This window comes from Artemia sp. Qi Xiang Cuo, chromosome 3 (assembly GCF_049724085.1).
Source record: "Artemia sp. Qi Xiang Cuo chromosome 3, ASM4972408v1, whole genome shotgun sequence".
NCBI classification, from domain to species: Eukaryota; Metazoa; Arthropoda; class Branchiopoda; order Anostraca; family Artemiidae; genus Artemia; species Artemia sp. Qi Xiang Cuo.
The window spans coordinates 81,847,279-81,865,537 of NC_142796.1; the positions used below are offsets into that span (position 1 = coordinate 81,847,279).

An 18,259-nucleotide genomic window follows, 5' to 3' on the forward strand; every position below is an offset into this window, starting at 1 on the left:
AAAACAATAATCCTAAAATCTTTATTTTTGCAAAAAATATCCTTAATCGGTTTGCTTTTACAGCACCAAAACTCCTTTATTGTTTTGTGTTTTCAGTAAAGCATTAGTTTCCTATAATCCCAGAAACATAGGTAAATATTATCAGTTGCTTTATTCGCAATAGTTTTACCCATATAGACTAGCTAGAGTGTGAAGCAATAATTTTTGTTCATTTTAAGTTTCAACTTCGTTCTTTACTTTCCTCTAGAAAAACTTTGTTTTTCTTCAATTTAGTAATCCAAGAAGAAGAATAAAACCTACAACACACAGAAATGAAATGAATAATCAAATTAAAATTTGAAGGAATTGAAACTCACAGAAGTTTGAGCTGGGCAACCAGCCCCTGAAACCTCCTGAAGGCTTCAGAAGTAAGAAGAAGGTGAGTCGAATTCTTTTTTAGAATCCTAAGAATCACGTAAGAATTTCTCTAAATAATTTTTAAATCATTATATGTCAAACAATGTATTGTAAAAAAGGCATAGATTAACCAAAAGAAAAGAACAGTGATTTGAGAGACTTCACGGAAGAATCACTGGATTTTTTTTCTTCACCCGAAAATCTTGCTAAGGAAACCTCCTGAACTTTTTGTGTCCTAGAAGAAAAGAAAAAAAGTTAATACTATCTCTTCCTATTCCAACTTTCTTTTCAACACTTGCTTTTCGTTTGGCCATAGATGGATGGCCGAAAGGCACAATCTTTGGCAACCTCTTATCCTTCATCCGTAACACACTCCTTCTCAGCTTCTCAAAGGGCCACGTTTCAGAGCCATACTTGAATACTGTCATTGTCGTGGCGTCTGATTAGAGTTGCCGCCCCTAGTGATTTATCACTACTTCTAGTGATTTGTTATATTGCCTAAGAAAACAAATCACTATATCAGCACACAAAATTACTAGATTATTGAAGAAAATCACTAAATCAACCAAAAAAATAAAATCTAGTTTTTTTTCCGGATGGCAACCCTGCTTCCGATTATTCTAACTTTAGTTCCCAGGCTTATCTTCCTATTTTTTCAAATTTTCTCAACTGAGAAAAAAAAACACTGCATCCTGGCTATTTTACTTTTTGCATTTTTACTGCTTTACTAGTAATTAATTAAAAAAAACTTTCCGAAAAATAAGTTTTTCAAAGAAAAGTAAAGGCCACTTTAAACTTAAGCTCTGGAGATACAAATACATGTTAAAATTAAAAATCAAAAAGACTAGAAATTTTACTATTAAAGAATAAATGAAACCCAAAACGAACATAAATTAAATAAATAATGATAGCAAAAAACATACGACGAGCAATAATATAAATGAATAAACAAATCTCAAATCGAGTAATTCTTATATTGAATATGAAAATCAAGCTTAAAATGAAAACAAATATTTTGCTATTAAAGTAAAAATGAAACTTAAAACGAAAAGATATTAAAGAAACAATCAATGCGAACAAAGCATACAATACATATTAATGTAAATGAATAAATAAATCTTAAAACAAGTGAAACTTAAATTGAATATGCAAATCAAGTTTGAATCGAATAAAAATAACTACAAACAAGAATTTGGGTATGGGCTCACTGCAGAAGCCTAAAACTTACTGCGTCAGTGGCGCTTTACTGAAAACAATTCTTTGAAATATTTTCACTTTTGTAACTTTAAAAAATCCAAAATTAATTAAGATTTTAGGGAATAAATATCAGCATATGTATATTAAATTGACAATGCACATTTTTTTCAGTAAACTCATTTGAACTTTTTTTCAGTAAAGTATAAATTATATTCTGGCTTTTAGAAAGCATAGACGTTTTGAACCCTACTCACATTAATTTATGCTCGTTACTCTAATATTTATTTTAATTTTTGTTCGTTTTGGGTTTCATTTATTTATTGATACTCATTTGGGGTAGTTGTATGCTTGGTAGATTATATGATAGTCCGGACGCCAGGTGTTGAAAATGTGAACCATATGGGTTCACATGAACCCATATATGGAACGGAATGGGGCTGCTACGAGAATTAGCATACCCTCCACCCCCTAAATTGACCAAGCGGATTCAAAAATACCAATGGCACTTGCTTGCGAGTGGTGGAACACTCCGAAACTTGAAATTTTATTATATTTTGGTGTTTCATGCAAGAAAATACATGTTCCACAAAGTTTGAGGTGCAGATTTCCGCTCAAATAGAAATGCCTAGAAGCCATAGAATGTTTTCATAACAAACTAACACGATTAGTTAAAAAAAAATGGCACAGTTAAGAACAAAGGCAAAGCTTGATGAATCTTGAACAATCTTGGAAAGTTTAAACCTAATCAAATCCGATGTTAGATATATAGTAATGTTAATTGTTGAAAGATCAATCAGATCAATTTTTTTTTACACTGTAATTTTTATTTTCATTTTCAATGCTGTAAGAACAGGAAAATAATAAATTTGTAATATACGAGTAATTTGTTTTCAGTGAAGCACCAATGACGCAGAAGGCTTTGGGTTTTTACAGTTAAAGAAGGGGGCAGTATCCAAATTTTGCTTGTAGTGAAACTATATTTGTCTTGACCAATCTTGAAAAGAACTAATAAATTAAACTGAATATTTGATGCATAATGATATTAATTGCTAAAGCTCATCAGTTCAAAATTTTACTGTAATTTTAGTATTTATTTTCAATATTAAGTACAAAAGAAAACATTTGTAATATAATTCGTTTCCAGTAAAGCGCCAATGACGCAGTAAGTTTTAGGCTTCTGCAGTGAGACGATACCCAAACTCTCGTTTGTAGTTATTTTTATTCGATTCAAACTTGATTTGCATATTCAATTTAAGTTTCACTCGTTTCAAGATTTATTTATTCATTTACATTAATATATATATATTGTATGTTTTGTTCGCATTGATTGTTTCTTTAATTTCTGTTCGTTTTAAGTTTCATTTATACTTCAATAGCAAAATATTTCTTTTCATTTTAAGCTTGATTTTCATATTCAATCTAAGCATTACTCACTTTAAGATCTATTTTTCATTTATGTTATTACTTGTTGTATGTTTTTTGCTATGATTGTTTATTTAATTTCTGTTCGTTTTGGGTTTCATTTATTCTTTAATAGTACTTTCTGGTCGTTTTGAGTTTGAATTTTAGAAGTTATTTGTATCTCCTAAGATGAATTTTAAAGTGGCCTTTAATTTTCTTTAAAAAAATAATTTTTAGGAAAGTTTTTTTTTTATTTAATTTTTGTTAGTTTTTTTTTGCAAAAATTTTAAAGTTTTTTTTTGGCATGGGGGGGTGCTTACTGTCCGATTATTCTTGACTTTAAATAAACAGATCCAGAACTTTCAATTTAAATCGAATGAGGCTTTTTTCAAAGTCTATACGATTATCTCTTTGATAAAAACCTTATATATGAACAATAGACCGCTTACATAACTTTTGGACAGCGATTGACAACAATGAATGGATTGAAAAAATAGCTCCTATAAGGGGGTTGATACCATTTCCCTTGCTGACAAAAAGAGATCACGACTTTTTGGAATTGACCTTAATAGGAATTTGTGTTCCAAAGCAATTTTGCATCTATCACAGAGTTTGTATTTTAACCTTATAATTGGAAAATTATAATAGATTTCCTATATGTTCTTCCATACAGAACCCCTTCCCATAAGTTATAAACCCCCCTTAATAAGTTATGCCCCAGGGCATAACTTGCAACGCCTACCCCTGGGCCCTGGTGGGCTGTGTCGACACCGGAGTTTTTGTCATCAGAACATTGAACTATTTTAACAAAATGTCTATCTTAAAATTTTTATCTGATGCATTGAGGGCATGGAGGAGGGAGGGGGGCTAGTTGCCCTTCAATCTCTTTTGACTCTTAAAAAGTGAACAAGAACTTTCAATTTCCAATCAAACGAGCCCTCTCTAAAGTTTATACGAGCATCCTTCCATAAGAAATAATATGAAGGATTCAGAGAATCCTTAAATTACAACCCTTGCCCTGAGGGCTCTGGGGGAGTTGTAATCCTCAAAGACCTAATTTCCAGAACTTAAAACTACGTTTGATAAAATGACTGTCTTAAAATTTTGATTGGATGTGTTTGGGGAAAAGGTGGGCTTGAGAGGGGGGTTAGTTACCCTCAAATCACTTTCGACTATTACAAAGGGCACTAGCCCTCGGAATTTCCAATCTAATGAGCCTTTTTTGAAGTTTCTACGACACCGCCTTCTATAAAAACCTTATATACCCCTAGGGCATAACTTAAAACCCTTGCCCTGAGGGTTTTGGGGGAGTGTCCTCATCAAAAAAATATTTTCTATCTGAAAATCATCTACGATTAACACAAGGTATATATCAAAACTTTTATAGGATATGTTGGTGGAAATGTTTTGGGCGTGGGGGGGGGGCTAGGGGCCCTACAGTCCCTTTCGACTATTAAAAAGGGTACTTGCCCTTTGAATTTCCAATCGAATATGCCTGTTTTTAAGTTTCTACGACATTACTTTCTATAAAAACCTTATATGCCCCCAGGGCATAACTTAAAACCCTTGCCGAGGGTTGTGGGGGAATGTCCTCCTCAAAAACAAATCTTCTATCTGTAAATCAGCTACACTGAACAAAATGGCTATCTCAAAAGTTTGATTGGATGTGTTTAGGGAAATGCTGGGTGTGGGGGAGGAGGCTGGTTGCCCTCCAATCACTTTTGACTATTGAAAAGAGCACTAGCCCTTTGAATTTCCAATCGAATCAACCTTTTTTGAAGTTTCTACAACAACGCCTTCTGTAAAAAACCTTATATACCCCCAGGGCATATCTTAAAACCCTTGCCCTGAAGGTTCTGGGGGAGTGTCCTCCTCAAAAACATATTTTTTATCTGGAAATCAGCTACACTGAACAAAATGGCTATCTCAAAAGTTTGTTGAATGTGTTTGATGGGCGTAGGAGGGGGGGGCTAGCTGCCCTCCAATCACTTTCGACTATTAAAAAGGGTACAAGCCTTTTAATTTCCAATCGAATGAGCCTATTTTGAAGTTTCTACGGCAACGCCTTTTATCAAAACCTTAAATGCTCCCAGGGCATAACTTAAAACCTTTGCCCTGAGGGTTGTGGGGGAGTGTCCTCCTCAAAAATATATTTTCAATCTGGAAATCAACTACGCTGAACAAAAATGGCTATCTCAAAATTTTGACTGGATGTATTTAGGGGAATGATGGGCGTAGGGAGGGGGGGGGGGCTAGCTGCCCTCCTATCATATTTGACTATTAAAAAGGGCACTATCACTTTGAACTTCCAATCCAATGAACCATTTTTGAAGTTTCTAAGATAAAGACTTCTATAAAAACCTTGTATGCCTCCAGGCATACATTAGAACGCTTGCCCTGAAGGTTCTGGGGGGGTTTCCTCCTAAAAAATATATTTTCTATCAGGAAATCAACAACTCTGAACAAAATGGCTATCTCAGAATTTTGATTGGATGTGTTTGGGGGAATGATGGGCGTGGGGGGGGGGCTAGTTGCACTCCAATCATTTTGGACTATGAAAAAGGGCAATAGCCCTTTAATTTCCAATCGAATGAGCCTGTTTTGAAGTTTCTACGACAACGCCTTCTTTAAAAACCTTATATGCCCCCAGGGCATAACTTAAACCCATTGCCCTGAGGGTTGTGGGGGAGTGTCCTCCTCAAAAATATTTTTTATATCTGGAAATCAACTCCGCTGAACAAATTTGCTATATGAAATCTTTTATTGGTTGTGTTTGGGGAATTAATGGGCGTGGGGGGGAGGGGGCTAGTTACACTCCAATCACTTTCGACTATTAAAAAGGGCACTAGCTCTTTAATTTCCAATTGAATGAGCCTGTTTTGAAGTTTCTACGACAACGCCTTCTATAAAAACCTTATAGGCCCCCAGGTTATAACTTAAAACCCTGGCCCTGACGGTTGTGGGGGGGGGGTATGCTCCTCGAAAATATATTTTTCATCTGGAAATCAACTACGCTGAACAAAATGGCTATCTCAAAATTTTGATTGGATGTGTTTGGGGGAATGATGGTTGAAAGTGACTCTGAGGTTGAAAGTGACTATTTCTTCATTTACTGAAAAACATTTCAGGGACAATGGCATAGCTGTAACACGTACATCGTTGGAAGTCAAAACGATGTGAGTGCTTCATAGATTCATAGATTATCATTCTCTTACTTAAGTGGCCACAAACCTCAACAAAATAAGTTCAATTTTTTTTTAGTTATAATAATTGGAAGAATAGAATTTATATATAAGCGAGAATTGTATTAAGGATTTGCTGTTAGAACGCGGTCGTCTTCAGGGAGTAGGGGCTATGTACTTCTAATGAATAGTGTTTTCACTACAAACAAGAGTATGGCTACTGCCCGCACCCCTAACGGTAAAAGCATCATTCTCTTACTTAAATTAAATAAACAATAAATGCGAACAATTATACAATATATATTAATGTAAATGAATAAATAAATCTTAAAACGAGTGAAACTTAAATTGAATATGCAAATCAAGTTTGAATCGAATTAAAATAACTACAAACAAGGAGTTTGGGTATCGCCTCACTGCAGAAGCCTAAAACCTACTGCCCCATTGGCGCTTTACGGTTTCCACGACACCGCCTTTTATAAAAACCTTATATGCCCCCAGGGCATAACTTAACACCCTTGCCCTGAGGGTTGTGGAGGATTGTCCTCCTCAAAAATATATTTTCTATCTGGAAATCAACTATGCTGAACGATATGGCTATCTCAAAATTTTGATTGGATGTGTTTGGGGGAATGATGGGCGTGGGGGGGGGGGGCTAGTTGCCCTCCAATCACTTTCAACTATTAAAAAGAGCACTATCCCTTTTAATTTCCAATCGAATGAGCCTTTTTTGAAGTTTCTACGACACCGCCTTCTATAAAAACCTTATATGCCCCCAGGTCATATCTTAAAACCCTTGCCCTGAGGGTTGTGGGGGAGTTTCCTGCTCAAAAACATATTTTTTATCTGGAAATCAACTACGCTGAACAAAATGGCTATCTCAAAATTTTGATCGGATTTGTTTGGGGAAATGATGGGCGTCGGGGGGAGGGGGCTAGTTGCACTCCAATCACTTTCGACTATTAAAAAGAACACTAGCCATTTAATTTCCCATCGAATGAGCCTTTTTTGAAGTTTCTATGACAACACCTTCTATAAAAACCTTATATGCCCCCAGGGCATAACTTAAAACCCTTGCCCTGAGGGTTGTGAGGGAGTGTCCTCTGCAAAAATATATTTGCTATCTGGAAATAAACTACGCTGAACAAAATGGGTATCTTAAAATTTCGATTGGATGTGTTTGGGGGAATGATGGGCGTAGGGGGGAGGGGGCTAGTTGCACTCCAATCACTTTCAACTATCAAAAAGAGCACTAGCCCTTTAATTTCCAATCGAAAGAGCCGGTTTTGAAGTTTCAACGAGATCGCCTTCTATAAAAACCTTATGTGCACACAGGTCATAACTTGAACTTCTTGTCCGGATCGTTTTGGGGGAGTTTCATCCTCAAAAATATATTTCCTATCTGGAAATCAACTACGCTGAACGAAATGGCTATCTCATAATTTTGATTAGAATGTTTTTTGGGGAATGATGGGCGTGGGGGGGGGCTAGGTGCCCTACAATCAATTTAGACTATTAAAAAGGGCACTAGCCCTTTCATTTACAATCGAATGAGCCTTTTCTGAAGTGTTTACGAAAACGCCTTCTATAAAAACCTTATATGCCCCCCAGGGCATAACTTAAAACCGTTGCTCAGAGGGTTGTGGGGGAGTGTCCTCCTCAAAAACATATTTTCTATCTGGAAATCAATTACGCTGAAAAAATGGCTAACTGAAAATTTTGATTGGATGTGTTTGAGGAAATGATGGGCGTGGAGGGGGGGGGGGGCTAGTTACAATCCAATCACTTTTGAATATTAAAAAGGGCAATAGCCCTTTAATTTCCAATCGAATGAGCCTGTTTTGAAGTTTCTACGACAACGCCTTCTATAAAAACCTTATATGCCCCCAAGGCATAACTTAAAACCCTTGCCCTGAAGGTTGTGGGGGAATATCCTCCTCAAAATATATTTTCTATCTGGAAATGAACTACGCTTAACAAAACGGTTATCTGTAAATTTTGTTGGGAGGTGTTTGGGGGAATGATGGGAGAGGGGGGGGGGAGTTGCCCTCCAATCATTTTTGACTATTAAAAATGGAGCTAGCCCTTTAATTTCCAATCGAATGAGCCTGTTTTGAAGTTTCTACAACAACAGCTTCTATAAAAACCTTATATGCCTCCAGGGCATAACTTAAAACCCTTGCCCTGAGGATTGTGGGGGAGTGTCCTCCTCAAAAATATATTTTCTATCTGGAAATCAACTACACTGAACAAAATGGCTATCTGAAAATTTTAGAAACTATATATAGAAACTATATTTTTGAGGAGGACACTCCCCCACAACCCTCAGGGCAAGGGTTTTAAGTTATGCCCTGGGGGCATATAAGGTTTTTTTATAGAAGGCGTTGTCATAGAAAGTTCAAAACAGGCTCATTCGATTGGAAATTAAAGGGCTAGTGCCCTTTTTAATAGTCGAAAGTGATTGCAGTGTAACTACCCCCCCCCCTCACCCTCCCCCACGCCCATCATTTCCCAAAACACATCCAATCAAAATTTTCAGATAGCCATTTTGTTCAGCATAGTTGATTTCTATATAGAAAATATTTTTTGAGGAGGACACTCCCCCACAAACCTCAGGGCAATAGTGTTAAGTTATGCCCTGGGGGCATATAAGGCTTTTATAGAAGGCGTTGTCGTAGAAACTTCAAAACAGGCTCATTCGATTGGAAATTAAAGAGCTAGTGCCCTTTTTAATAGTCAAATTGATTGGAGTGTAACTAGCCCCCTCCCCCCTCTGCCCATCATTTCCCAGAACGTATCCAATCACAATTTTGAGTTAGCTGTTTTGTTTAGCGTAGTTGATTTCCAAATAGAAAATATATTTTCGAGGTGGCCACTCCCCCAGAACCTCAGGGTAAGGGTTTTATGTTATGCCCTGGGGGCATTTAAGGTTTTTATAGAAGGCGTTGTCGTAGAAACTTCAAAACAGGCTCATTCGATCGGAAATTAAAGAGCTGGTGACCTTTTTAATCGTTAAATGTAATTGGATTGCCACTCGCCCCCCCCCCCGATGCTCTTCATTCCCCAAAACACATCCAATCAAAATTCTGAGATAGCCATTTTGTTCAGCGTAGTTGATTTCCAAATAGAAAATATGGTTTTGAGGAGGACACTACCCCACAAACTTCAGGGCAAGGGTTTTAAGATATGACCTGTGGGCATATAAGGTTTTTATAGAAAGCGTTGTCGCAGAAACTTCAAAAAAAGCTCATTCGATTGGAAATTCAAAGGGACAGTGCCCTTTTTAATAGTCGAAAGTGATTGGAGGGCAACTAGCCCCCCCCCACGCCCATCATTCCCCCAATCACATCCAATCAAAATTTTGAGATAGCCATTTCGTTCAGCATAGTTGATTTCCAGATAGAAAATATATTTTTGAGGAGGACAATTCCCCACAACCCTCAGGGTAAGGGTTTAAAGTTATGCCCTGGGGACAGATGAGGTTATTATAGAAGGCGGTATCGTAGAAACCAAAAAAAGCTCATTCAATTGTAAATTTAAAGGTCGCTTGTTCTCTTTAAGATTCAAAAGTGTTTGGAGGGCAACTAAACCCCCTCTCACGCCCACCAGTTCCCCAAACACATCCCATAAAAATTTTGAGATAGCAAGTTTATTAAATGTAGTTTTAAGTTCTAGAAATTAGGTCTTGGAGGATGACAACTCCCTCACAACCCTCAGGGCAAGAGTTGTAATTTAAGGGTTCTCCGAATCCTTCCCAGTATTTCTTATGGAAGGGATGCTTGTATAAACTTTGGAGAGGTCTCATTTGACTGAAAATTGAAATTTCTTGTTCACTTTTTAAGAGTCAAAAGAGATTGGAGGGTGACTAGCCCCCCCCCCCCTCCTCCACGCCCTAAATGCATCAGTTAAAAATTTTGAGATAGACATTTTGTTAAAATAGTTCAAATTTCTGATAACAAAAAACTCCGGTGTCGACACAGCTCACCAGGGCCCGGGGGTAGGCGTTGTAAGTTATGCCCTGGGGCACAACTTATTAAAGGGGGTTTATGACTTATGGGAAGGGGTTTTGTATGGGAAGAACACATAGGAAATCTATCATAATTGTCCAATTATAAGGTTAAAATACATACTCTGAGATAGATGTAAAATTGCTTTGGCACACAAAATCCTATTAAGGTCAATTCCAAACAGTCGTGATCCCTTTGTGTCAGCAAGTGAAATTTTCTAAGCCCCCTTATTGGAGCTATTTTTTCAATCCATTCATTGTTGTCAATCAATGTCCACAAGTTATGCAAGCTGTCTATTGTTCATATATAAGGTTTTTATCAAAGAGGTAATCGTATAAACTTTTAAAAAATCCTCATTCGATTTAAATTGAAAGTTCTAGATCCGTTTTTTTAAGTCAAGAATAATCGGACAGTAAGCACCCCCCCCATGCCATAAAAACTTGAAACTTTTTGCGATCAAAAACGAACAAAAAATTGACAGTCAATAGTCAGAAATTACTATTAAAGGGGGATGTTTTCCCCCCTTTTCAAAAATTGTGCAAATTTTCTAAGGCTCATAACTTTTGATTGATAACATTAAATTTGATGAATTTTACACATTTTGAATAAGCATCGAAATTCGATCTTGGAATTGGAGAAATGGAAATTTGGGAGTATATGCATCAAAAGAATATTTATTTTTATTATGACTTAAAATATGCAAGTTTTATTAAGTTGAAGGAAACCCACGAAAAACAGCCTAAAGGATTTAATTTTATATTTTTCTATAGAGTAATAAGAGATATTGAAATGACCTTGGGAAAACTTTAATAAAATTCCTTTAACAAAAAGGTGATAAGGGTAGGTGTGGTAATAATAGAAGCATTACGTTGATTCCGTAGGAAACAGATTGCTTGGCATGATGATACTTATAAGAACACGAGATGCTATTGACAAAGTTTTAGAAGAAGAAGAGTGAAGTTCTTAGGGAAAGGAGAGAGCTCACCTCTCTCCTTTCCAGAAATGGTCGTTCTGACCATTTCTGGTCAGAAATGGTCGTTAACATCTCTTAACCAGAAATGGACGTTCTGAGTTTGAATTTTAACAGGTATTTGTATCTCCTGAGCTTAAGTTTGAAATGGCCTTTACTTTTCTTTGAAAAACTTATTTTTCGGACAGTTTTTTTTTAATTAATAATAATATAACATTGGAGCCGTATGGCCTTTACTATAGGCAACTAACAAATGACTGTCAAATTCAGAATACTAGAAAATCCTACTGTAAAGGAAAGGTTTCAAGCTCCTATGTACAAAAATGAGGAATTTTGTATTTTTTGCTGGATGAAAGATCACGGATGCGCGTTTATTTGCTTGTTTTTTTATTTGTTTTCCCCAGGGGTGATCGTATCAAACTATTGATCAGAAGATCGGGAGAAGGCTAATTTGATTTGAAATCAAAAGTTCTAGTGCCCTTTTTAATTGACCAAAAATATTGAAGGGCAGCTAGCCCCCCTACCACGCTCATTTTCCACCAAAGTTACCCGATCAAAGTTTTGAGATAGCCATTTTTTCAGTTTAGTCAACAAATCTAATAACAAATCTTCAATATATCGATCTTCAATATGGTCAACAAATCTTATTTATATCGATGTTATAAATAATATGAAAAATGGTGCATCAGGAGGCGATTTTATTTCGTTGAAGGTTTTGAAGTCGATATTACCTGTTATATCTAGTCACTTTTTAGGACTGATAAATAATTGTTTAAAACTTAGTATTTGTCCCGCTGTCTCAAGGGTGCGAATGTAATATCTATATCTAAAGGAGGGGATAAGAATTATTTTAGTGATTATATACCGATTTCCTTACTTACTTTTATATCTAGAGTGTTTTAAAAGTTTATTCAAAGTAGGATGGTAAGTTATTTTGAGAAAAGACAATTTTTTAGTTCTAGTCAGTTTGGGTTTAGGAGTCATCATTCTACAGAGCATGGAGTTTTGTTTTTAACAACTTTTATTAATGATGCTTTAGACAAGGGTCTGAAGATAGCTTCGATATTTTTGGATATTACTAAAGCATTTGACTCTGTTGATCATGATATACTAGTTCAAAAGCTATATAGTAGTGGTATACGTGGTGATTTTTTAAATGTGATAGTTAGTTTTCTTAGTGGAAGGACTCAGTGTGTCGTGATGGATAGAGTTACATCTAAAATTGAATATATTTCGATTGGAGTACCCCAGGGTTCCATTTTGGGCCCTTTGTTGTTTTTGGTTTATATTAATGACCTTTGTAGAGCTTCAAGTAATGTGTCTTGTTCTTTGGACCTTGATACTCAAGGTACTAAAGGAATTCTACCATGTTTTGCTGATGATGCCCATTTCACTGTAGCTGCTAGAACTGAAAATGAGTTGATGACTATATTGAAACAAGGTATTTCTTCGATTGAAAAGTGGATGCGAGTAAATAAATTGAAACTGAATCATACATAATAAGTCGAATTTTTTGATTTATGGTAGAATTACTGGACATTATCCATGGATTAATAGTATAGAAGTAGGGCACCATACTATTGTAAGATCTACTAGTACTAGATACCTTGGTGTTATAATTGATGATAGCCTTAGTTTTAAAGACCATATTGTATCTGTTAGCTGCAAATTGTCTCGTCATATTGGTATTATGCGTAAACTTAGGTATCTTTTTCCGTGTGAAATTCTGAGAATGTTGTATTTTTCTATGGTTCACCCATATCTCATTTACTGTTGTATGGTTTGGTCGAAAACATTCGTAACTCACCTCCATCCACTCTGCGTAACACAAAATATGGCAATTAGAGTTCTTTATGGTAATCAAATTGACCTATCTGTATCGGTGAGGCATCTTTACCGCGAGTATAAAATTCTACCATTGGCAGGAATATGCGTATTCTATAATGCTATGTTTATGTTTGAATATTTAGCTTCGGAGTTACCATCATGTTTTTCAGGAATGTTTAGTCTTGCGTCTACTATTCACGATCATTTGACACGATCTTGTCAGTTGGTGCGAAGACCAGCTATGGTCACGTCTAGGTCTAGGTTTTCAATTCGCCATGTTGTTCCGTTAGTTTGGGAGAGTTTGCCAGAGGATTTGAGGAATGTTGGGGGTTTTCAGGATTTTCGTAAGTCACTAAAGAACCATTGTTTTGATGTGTATATTTTGAATGGATTATTCCACGCCACTTAAGATTATGTTTTTGAGGAGGGTTTAGTTGCAGCTGAATATGATTATAATTATTATAATTTTGTTGGGTGTTGTTTGGAGGTTCGTTGGTTTTCGGGTCCGGTAAGTTGAGCTCTAATTATGTTTTTTTTCTATTTCTTTTTTTTCTCTCTTTTTTTTTGGTTTCTTGGTTTTTTTGTTTTATTAGGAGGGTTTTCTCCCGCACAAGCATGCTTCCGGGAATCGATGATGTATATATTTTTTTTTAAATAAACCCAGTGTTACTTAATAACTATGTCGTTGAGGATGATTTGACCCCCCACAGTCCCCAAGGGAAGGGCTACAAGCTTTAAACTTCGCTCATTTTTTACATATAGTATTGCTTATTGGGAAGTATAAAGACGTTTCTCAGGGGGGATTTTCAGGTAGGGGGGGGGGGGTACGTGTGAAGATCTTTCCATAGAGGGATTTTTCGTGGGGGAAGGAAATTTTCCATGGAAGGGGAACCGGATTTCCCAGCTTTATTTAAGACAGATCAGAAACTCAATAAAAAACAAGTTTTTTCAACTGAAAGTAAGGAGCAACATTAAAACTTAAAAGGAATATGAATTATTACATATATGAGGCGGGTCGCCCTCTCTTCAATACCTCGCTCTTTACCCTAAAGTTTTTTTTTTAGAACTTTTAAAAGAGCTTATTATTCTAATTAAGCGGCCTTGGTGATTCAGGAGTCATTCTTAAGTAACTGGAACAACAAATCAGACTTTAGCGAAAAAGAACGAGGTATTGAGAAGGCGACCCCCTCGTATACGTAATAATTTTTGTCCGTTTAAGTTTTAATGTTGCTCCTTACTTTCAGTTGAAAAAACTGTTTTTTTTTTTTTAATTTAATTTAGATAAGGTGTAACCTGTCTATATTTTCACTTATGACAACTGTATTGCGTTCTTAACGATTTTTAATGATCAACATTTAATCATTTATGACCACTCCCTATGGTCATTTATGACCACTATGGTCATTTATGACCACTATGGTCATTTATGACTAGGGTCATTTATGACCATTCAGTGGTAATTTATGACCACTCCCCCAAACGATCGTGAGTCAAATGAGCTATATCGTGCTCTCTTGGTAAATTTAAGGGAAAGTGAGCCATATGGGCCTCTTTTTGTGCCATCAGTCACACAGATTGATTATCCTTGTGCCACTGTGACTTCAGCAAAGTAAAACATGTCTAATTCTTTGAAATTTAGCAATAAATTAGCAATACATATTTTTTTAACAAAATTGAGGGGGGGTCAAGGCTTGCCCTTGGGGTGGGACTTGTAATATCATCTTCAGAGGCATATTTTTTGGACCATGCGTCGGTTTTGAACAAAATTGCTGTTTAGATAGTTTTAATCGATAGTACCTGAGTCTGGGGGTTTCGTTTGGCGATGAAGCGGTATCAGGATGCCCCCAATTTCATTAGGCCATTACAAAGAGTCCTAGAACTTAGAATTCGCTTATACATAACCCTTTTCTATGCGAAAATTGTTCTACACGATCTATGAGAAAAAAACTAATAGAACAAATGGTAAATAACACATGGAAAGCGTATTGCTCTTTACTAAGTCATCGATATTGCGACTACCATGAACTGATACAATAATCGCTTCTTCAAGATCATTTCGAATTCTTAATTTTTGTATTAGGCTAAATGCATATTTTGTAAATGCAAGTAGCCTGATATATATATATATATATATATATATATATATATATATATATATATATATATATATATATATATATATATATATATATATATATATATATATATATATTATATATATATATATATATATATATATATATATATATATATATATATATAGACAAGGGCGGATCCAGGATTTTTTTTTTTTTTTTTTTACTAATTTTTGACTCAGTTTTCGACTAATTTTACTGATTTTTACCTAGGTTTTACTAATTTTCGACTTATTTTCGACTCGGTCAAAAATTTCGGGGGGGGGGGTTCAAACCGGGTAAACCACCCCCCTGGATACGGCCTTGTTATATATATATATATATATATATATATATATATATATATATATATATATATATATATATATATATATATATATATATATATATATATATATATATATATATATATATATATATATATATATATATATATATATACATATATATGCATATTTTCGTGGAAAGAGAACGCTTTGGAACCAGTGATATCAATTGGCAGCAGGGGCATGTGCCCCCTATATTTCCCCCTAGATTTCGAATAATACCTTTGTTTGAGGTATTTCCAAGAAAAATGCCTTTTTCTGTTATTTTCATTAAAGAAGAAAACAACAAATGTGCCATCCTAGATTTCAAAAATCCATTTATCCCCCCCCCTCAAAAAAATTGTTATTTGACGGCACTGATCAATACAGGGACTAAGTAAAAGCAGATTTATTCTTCAAAACCAAGAAAAATTTTTTAAAATGGTAAAAAAATACCAAGGTTTTGGGAGGGTGGGTGTTAGGGACTCCTGCGTAACAACTTGATTGCATCATATTAACAGAGAAGGAAATTGGATGATTAGTTAATAGAAGATGTAGTGCTCGGTGCCTCATTTAGGTAGCAAGAAGATCTGCAATTGCCTTTTTTCGACGTTTCATGAGCACATGAGCACCTGAGTGGGCGCTTAAAGACCACCTCCTTAACTTTGACATAGAAAATCATTGGTATTGCTGAGGGGGGAGGGGTTAAAGGAGGATGGCTGTCCCTGGGCGCAACCCCTGAGGTGGTACCAAACCGAGTTTCTTTTACATATATTAGGGTAGTGTTGGTGGTGGCCAAAACCAGCATTGTCCCCAGGAGCTGTAAACCCTAGCTACCCCTGTGTAGAAAACCAAGGCTGAGTTCCCCTGAAAATCTTCGTCAGTTATAACGCTACCGTACTGTTTGTATCATATTATGTTCAATTTTGCAAACTTAAAACGTGTAAGATTTAAATTTACTTACATCTTTCTTATCCTTTGAGATTTTTGCCTCATTTGTTTCATTCTTTTGTGTTGTGGCCACTTTATTGTCGGTTCTTACTGTGGTTGTGTTTTTAGCCCTTACATTCGATATATTTTTATCATTTTCTATCTTTCCTCCTTGCATAGTATTCACGGGAAGACTGGGAGACACGTCCTTCTGGGTAATCCCACTTTGGGCGACCTTCTTATTATTGTCAAAATCTTTTCCTGGAATTGGAGAGTTTACATTACCCTGAAAATTAACAGGTGATCTTGAATCACCAGCTTTTTCTTTCTTTTCTGCTTCTTTTTTTGCCACTGTTGCAATCAATTCGTCTTGTATTTCTTTAGGAAGGGAAGGTCTCCTTTGAGCAGAATTTGAGGCGGAAAAATCAGCATTTCCTTCAGCATTAAAGGGTAATCTTGAATCATCAGCTTTTTCTTTTTTTTCAGCTTCTTTTCTTGCCACTGTTGCTATTAACTCATCCTGAATTTCTTTAGGAAGTGAGGGTCTTCTCTGAATGGAAGGGAATGGAACTTCCCCGATTTTTTGTGCATTCCCGATTTGTTTATTCAAGCCTTGACTAGCTTTTACTTTATCAGCTCCTTCATTTGAAGAAACTGGAACAGGTTTATCTGTGAAAGGTCTTTGAGAAAGGGAACCGAAATTAGAACCTCCAGAATTTGAGTTTAGCGGTGATTTTTGGTTCTGGGGGTTAAGCAGAGGTTTTACGGGTGCAACGGCCTTTGGACTGTTGCTGTCCAATTTAGAATCCGTCAAAATTGAATCTTCAAAACTATTCGAAAAACTGCTTCCTTGGTTTGAACTTGAAGATAGAGGCTTTGGAGGATTCAACGCGATGGAAGCTGTTGATCTACTTGCTGGCTTTAGCGTGACAGTAAGTTTTGATGTCTCTTGTCCAAATGTTGGCTCATTTGGGAATTCTGATTTTGATAAAACTGGTTGTGAAGAGCCTTTTTTCCCAAGATCGATATTGGTATCTTTAAGGCTACTAGACTGTCCGTTTTTTAGATCTGTCGGTCCTTTGGAAATTACTGGCCTGTTATTCACACCTTTTCCCTGGGGCGAGACAGGACTTGAAGGACGAGAATCATCGTTACCTCTCTGCTCCCAAAAGTTTACCAAGTCTTTTACAGATGATTGTCTTTCCAAAATTGGTTTTTCTGGTTGTGGTAATGGGGGGAAATCTTGGTCGTTCTTTACCTTGGCATTATCGATTCTCAATATTTCAGGCCTTTTTATTGGTTCCCTTAAATCTACAGGAATTGCACTAACACAGTAACACAAAAGTAATATTTTAATTTCAAGATTCATCTTAAGGCTTGCTTAAGACTGAGAAGTAACTGAACTGAAGTATTGCATGCTTATTTTGATCATTTATAGACACCCACACAAGGGACTATGAACCTTGGATTTTCTTGTTTGGACTAGTGACAAAGATGTATCAACCGGTTTATTAACATATATAATTTGGTTTTGAAGTCATAGTCTCAAGCACAGTTCTTTACAAAAAATTACATTAATATTTTTAGCACATTTTAAACCAAAATGAATTTAAACACGTGTCATAAAAAAAAAAATCTTAAAACTTAAGAACTTTTTTATGCAAATTGTTAATTAACAATTCTCTGAAACGTATTGATCGGGTTGGAATGTTGGAAATTCAAAAACTGCAAGCTTGAAAGAAATGAGAAGTACACATTTTCAGAAATCAAATACGCCAGGCGGCGTGTGCCAAGCGTGGTGGAAGTGTGCCAAGCGTGGCGGAAACTGTGTCATGTGTGGCAGAAAATGTGCCAAGCGTGGTGGAGCTGTGCACCGCACTTGACGTTTAAATTGCGCACCAGGTGGTGG

General features: G+C 36.0%; 1 protein-coding gene across 1 annotated transcript; it reads right to left on the bottom strand.

Moving 5' to 3' along the window:
* Window positions 1-485: 485 nt before the first annotated feature.
* LOC148954625 (uncharacterized) lies at window positions 486-17,748 on the bottom strand. The gene is made up of 2 exons (XM_089086652.1): window positions 16,385-17,748; window positions 486-631 (listed from the first exon to the last, which is right to left on the bottom strand). The coding sequence occupies exons 1-2, from the start codon at window positions 17,717-17,719 to the stop codon at window positions 587-589; spliced, it is 1,380 nt and encodes a 459-aa protein (XP_088942778.1). The 5' UTR covers window positions 17,720-17,748; the 3' UTR covers window positions 486-586.
* Between the last annotated feature and the right edge of the window lie 511 nt (window positions 17,749-18,259).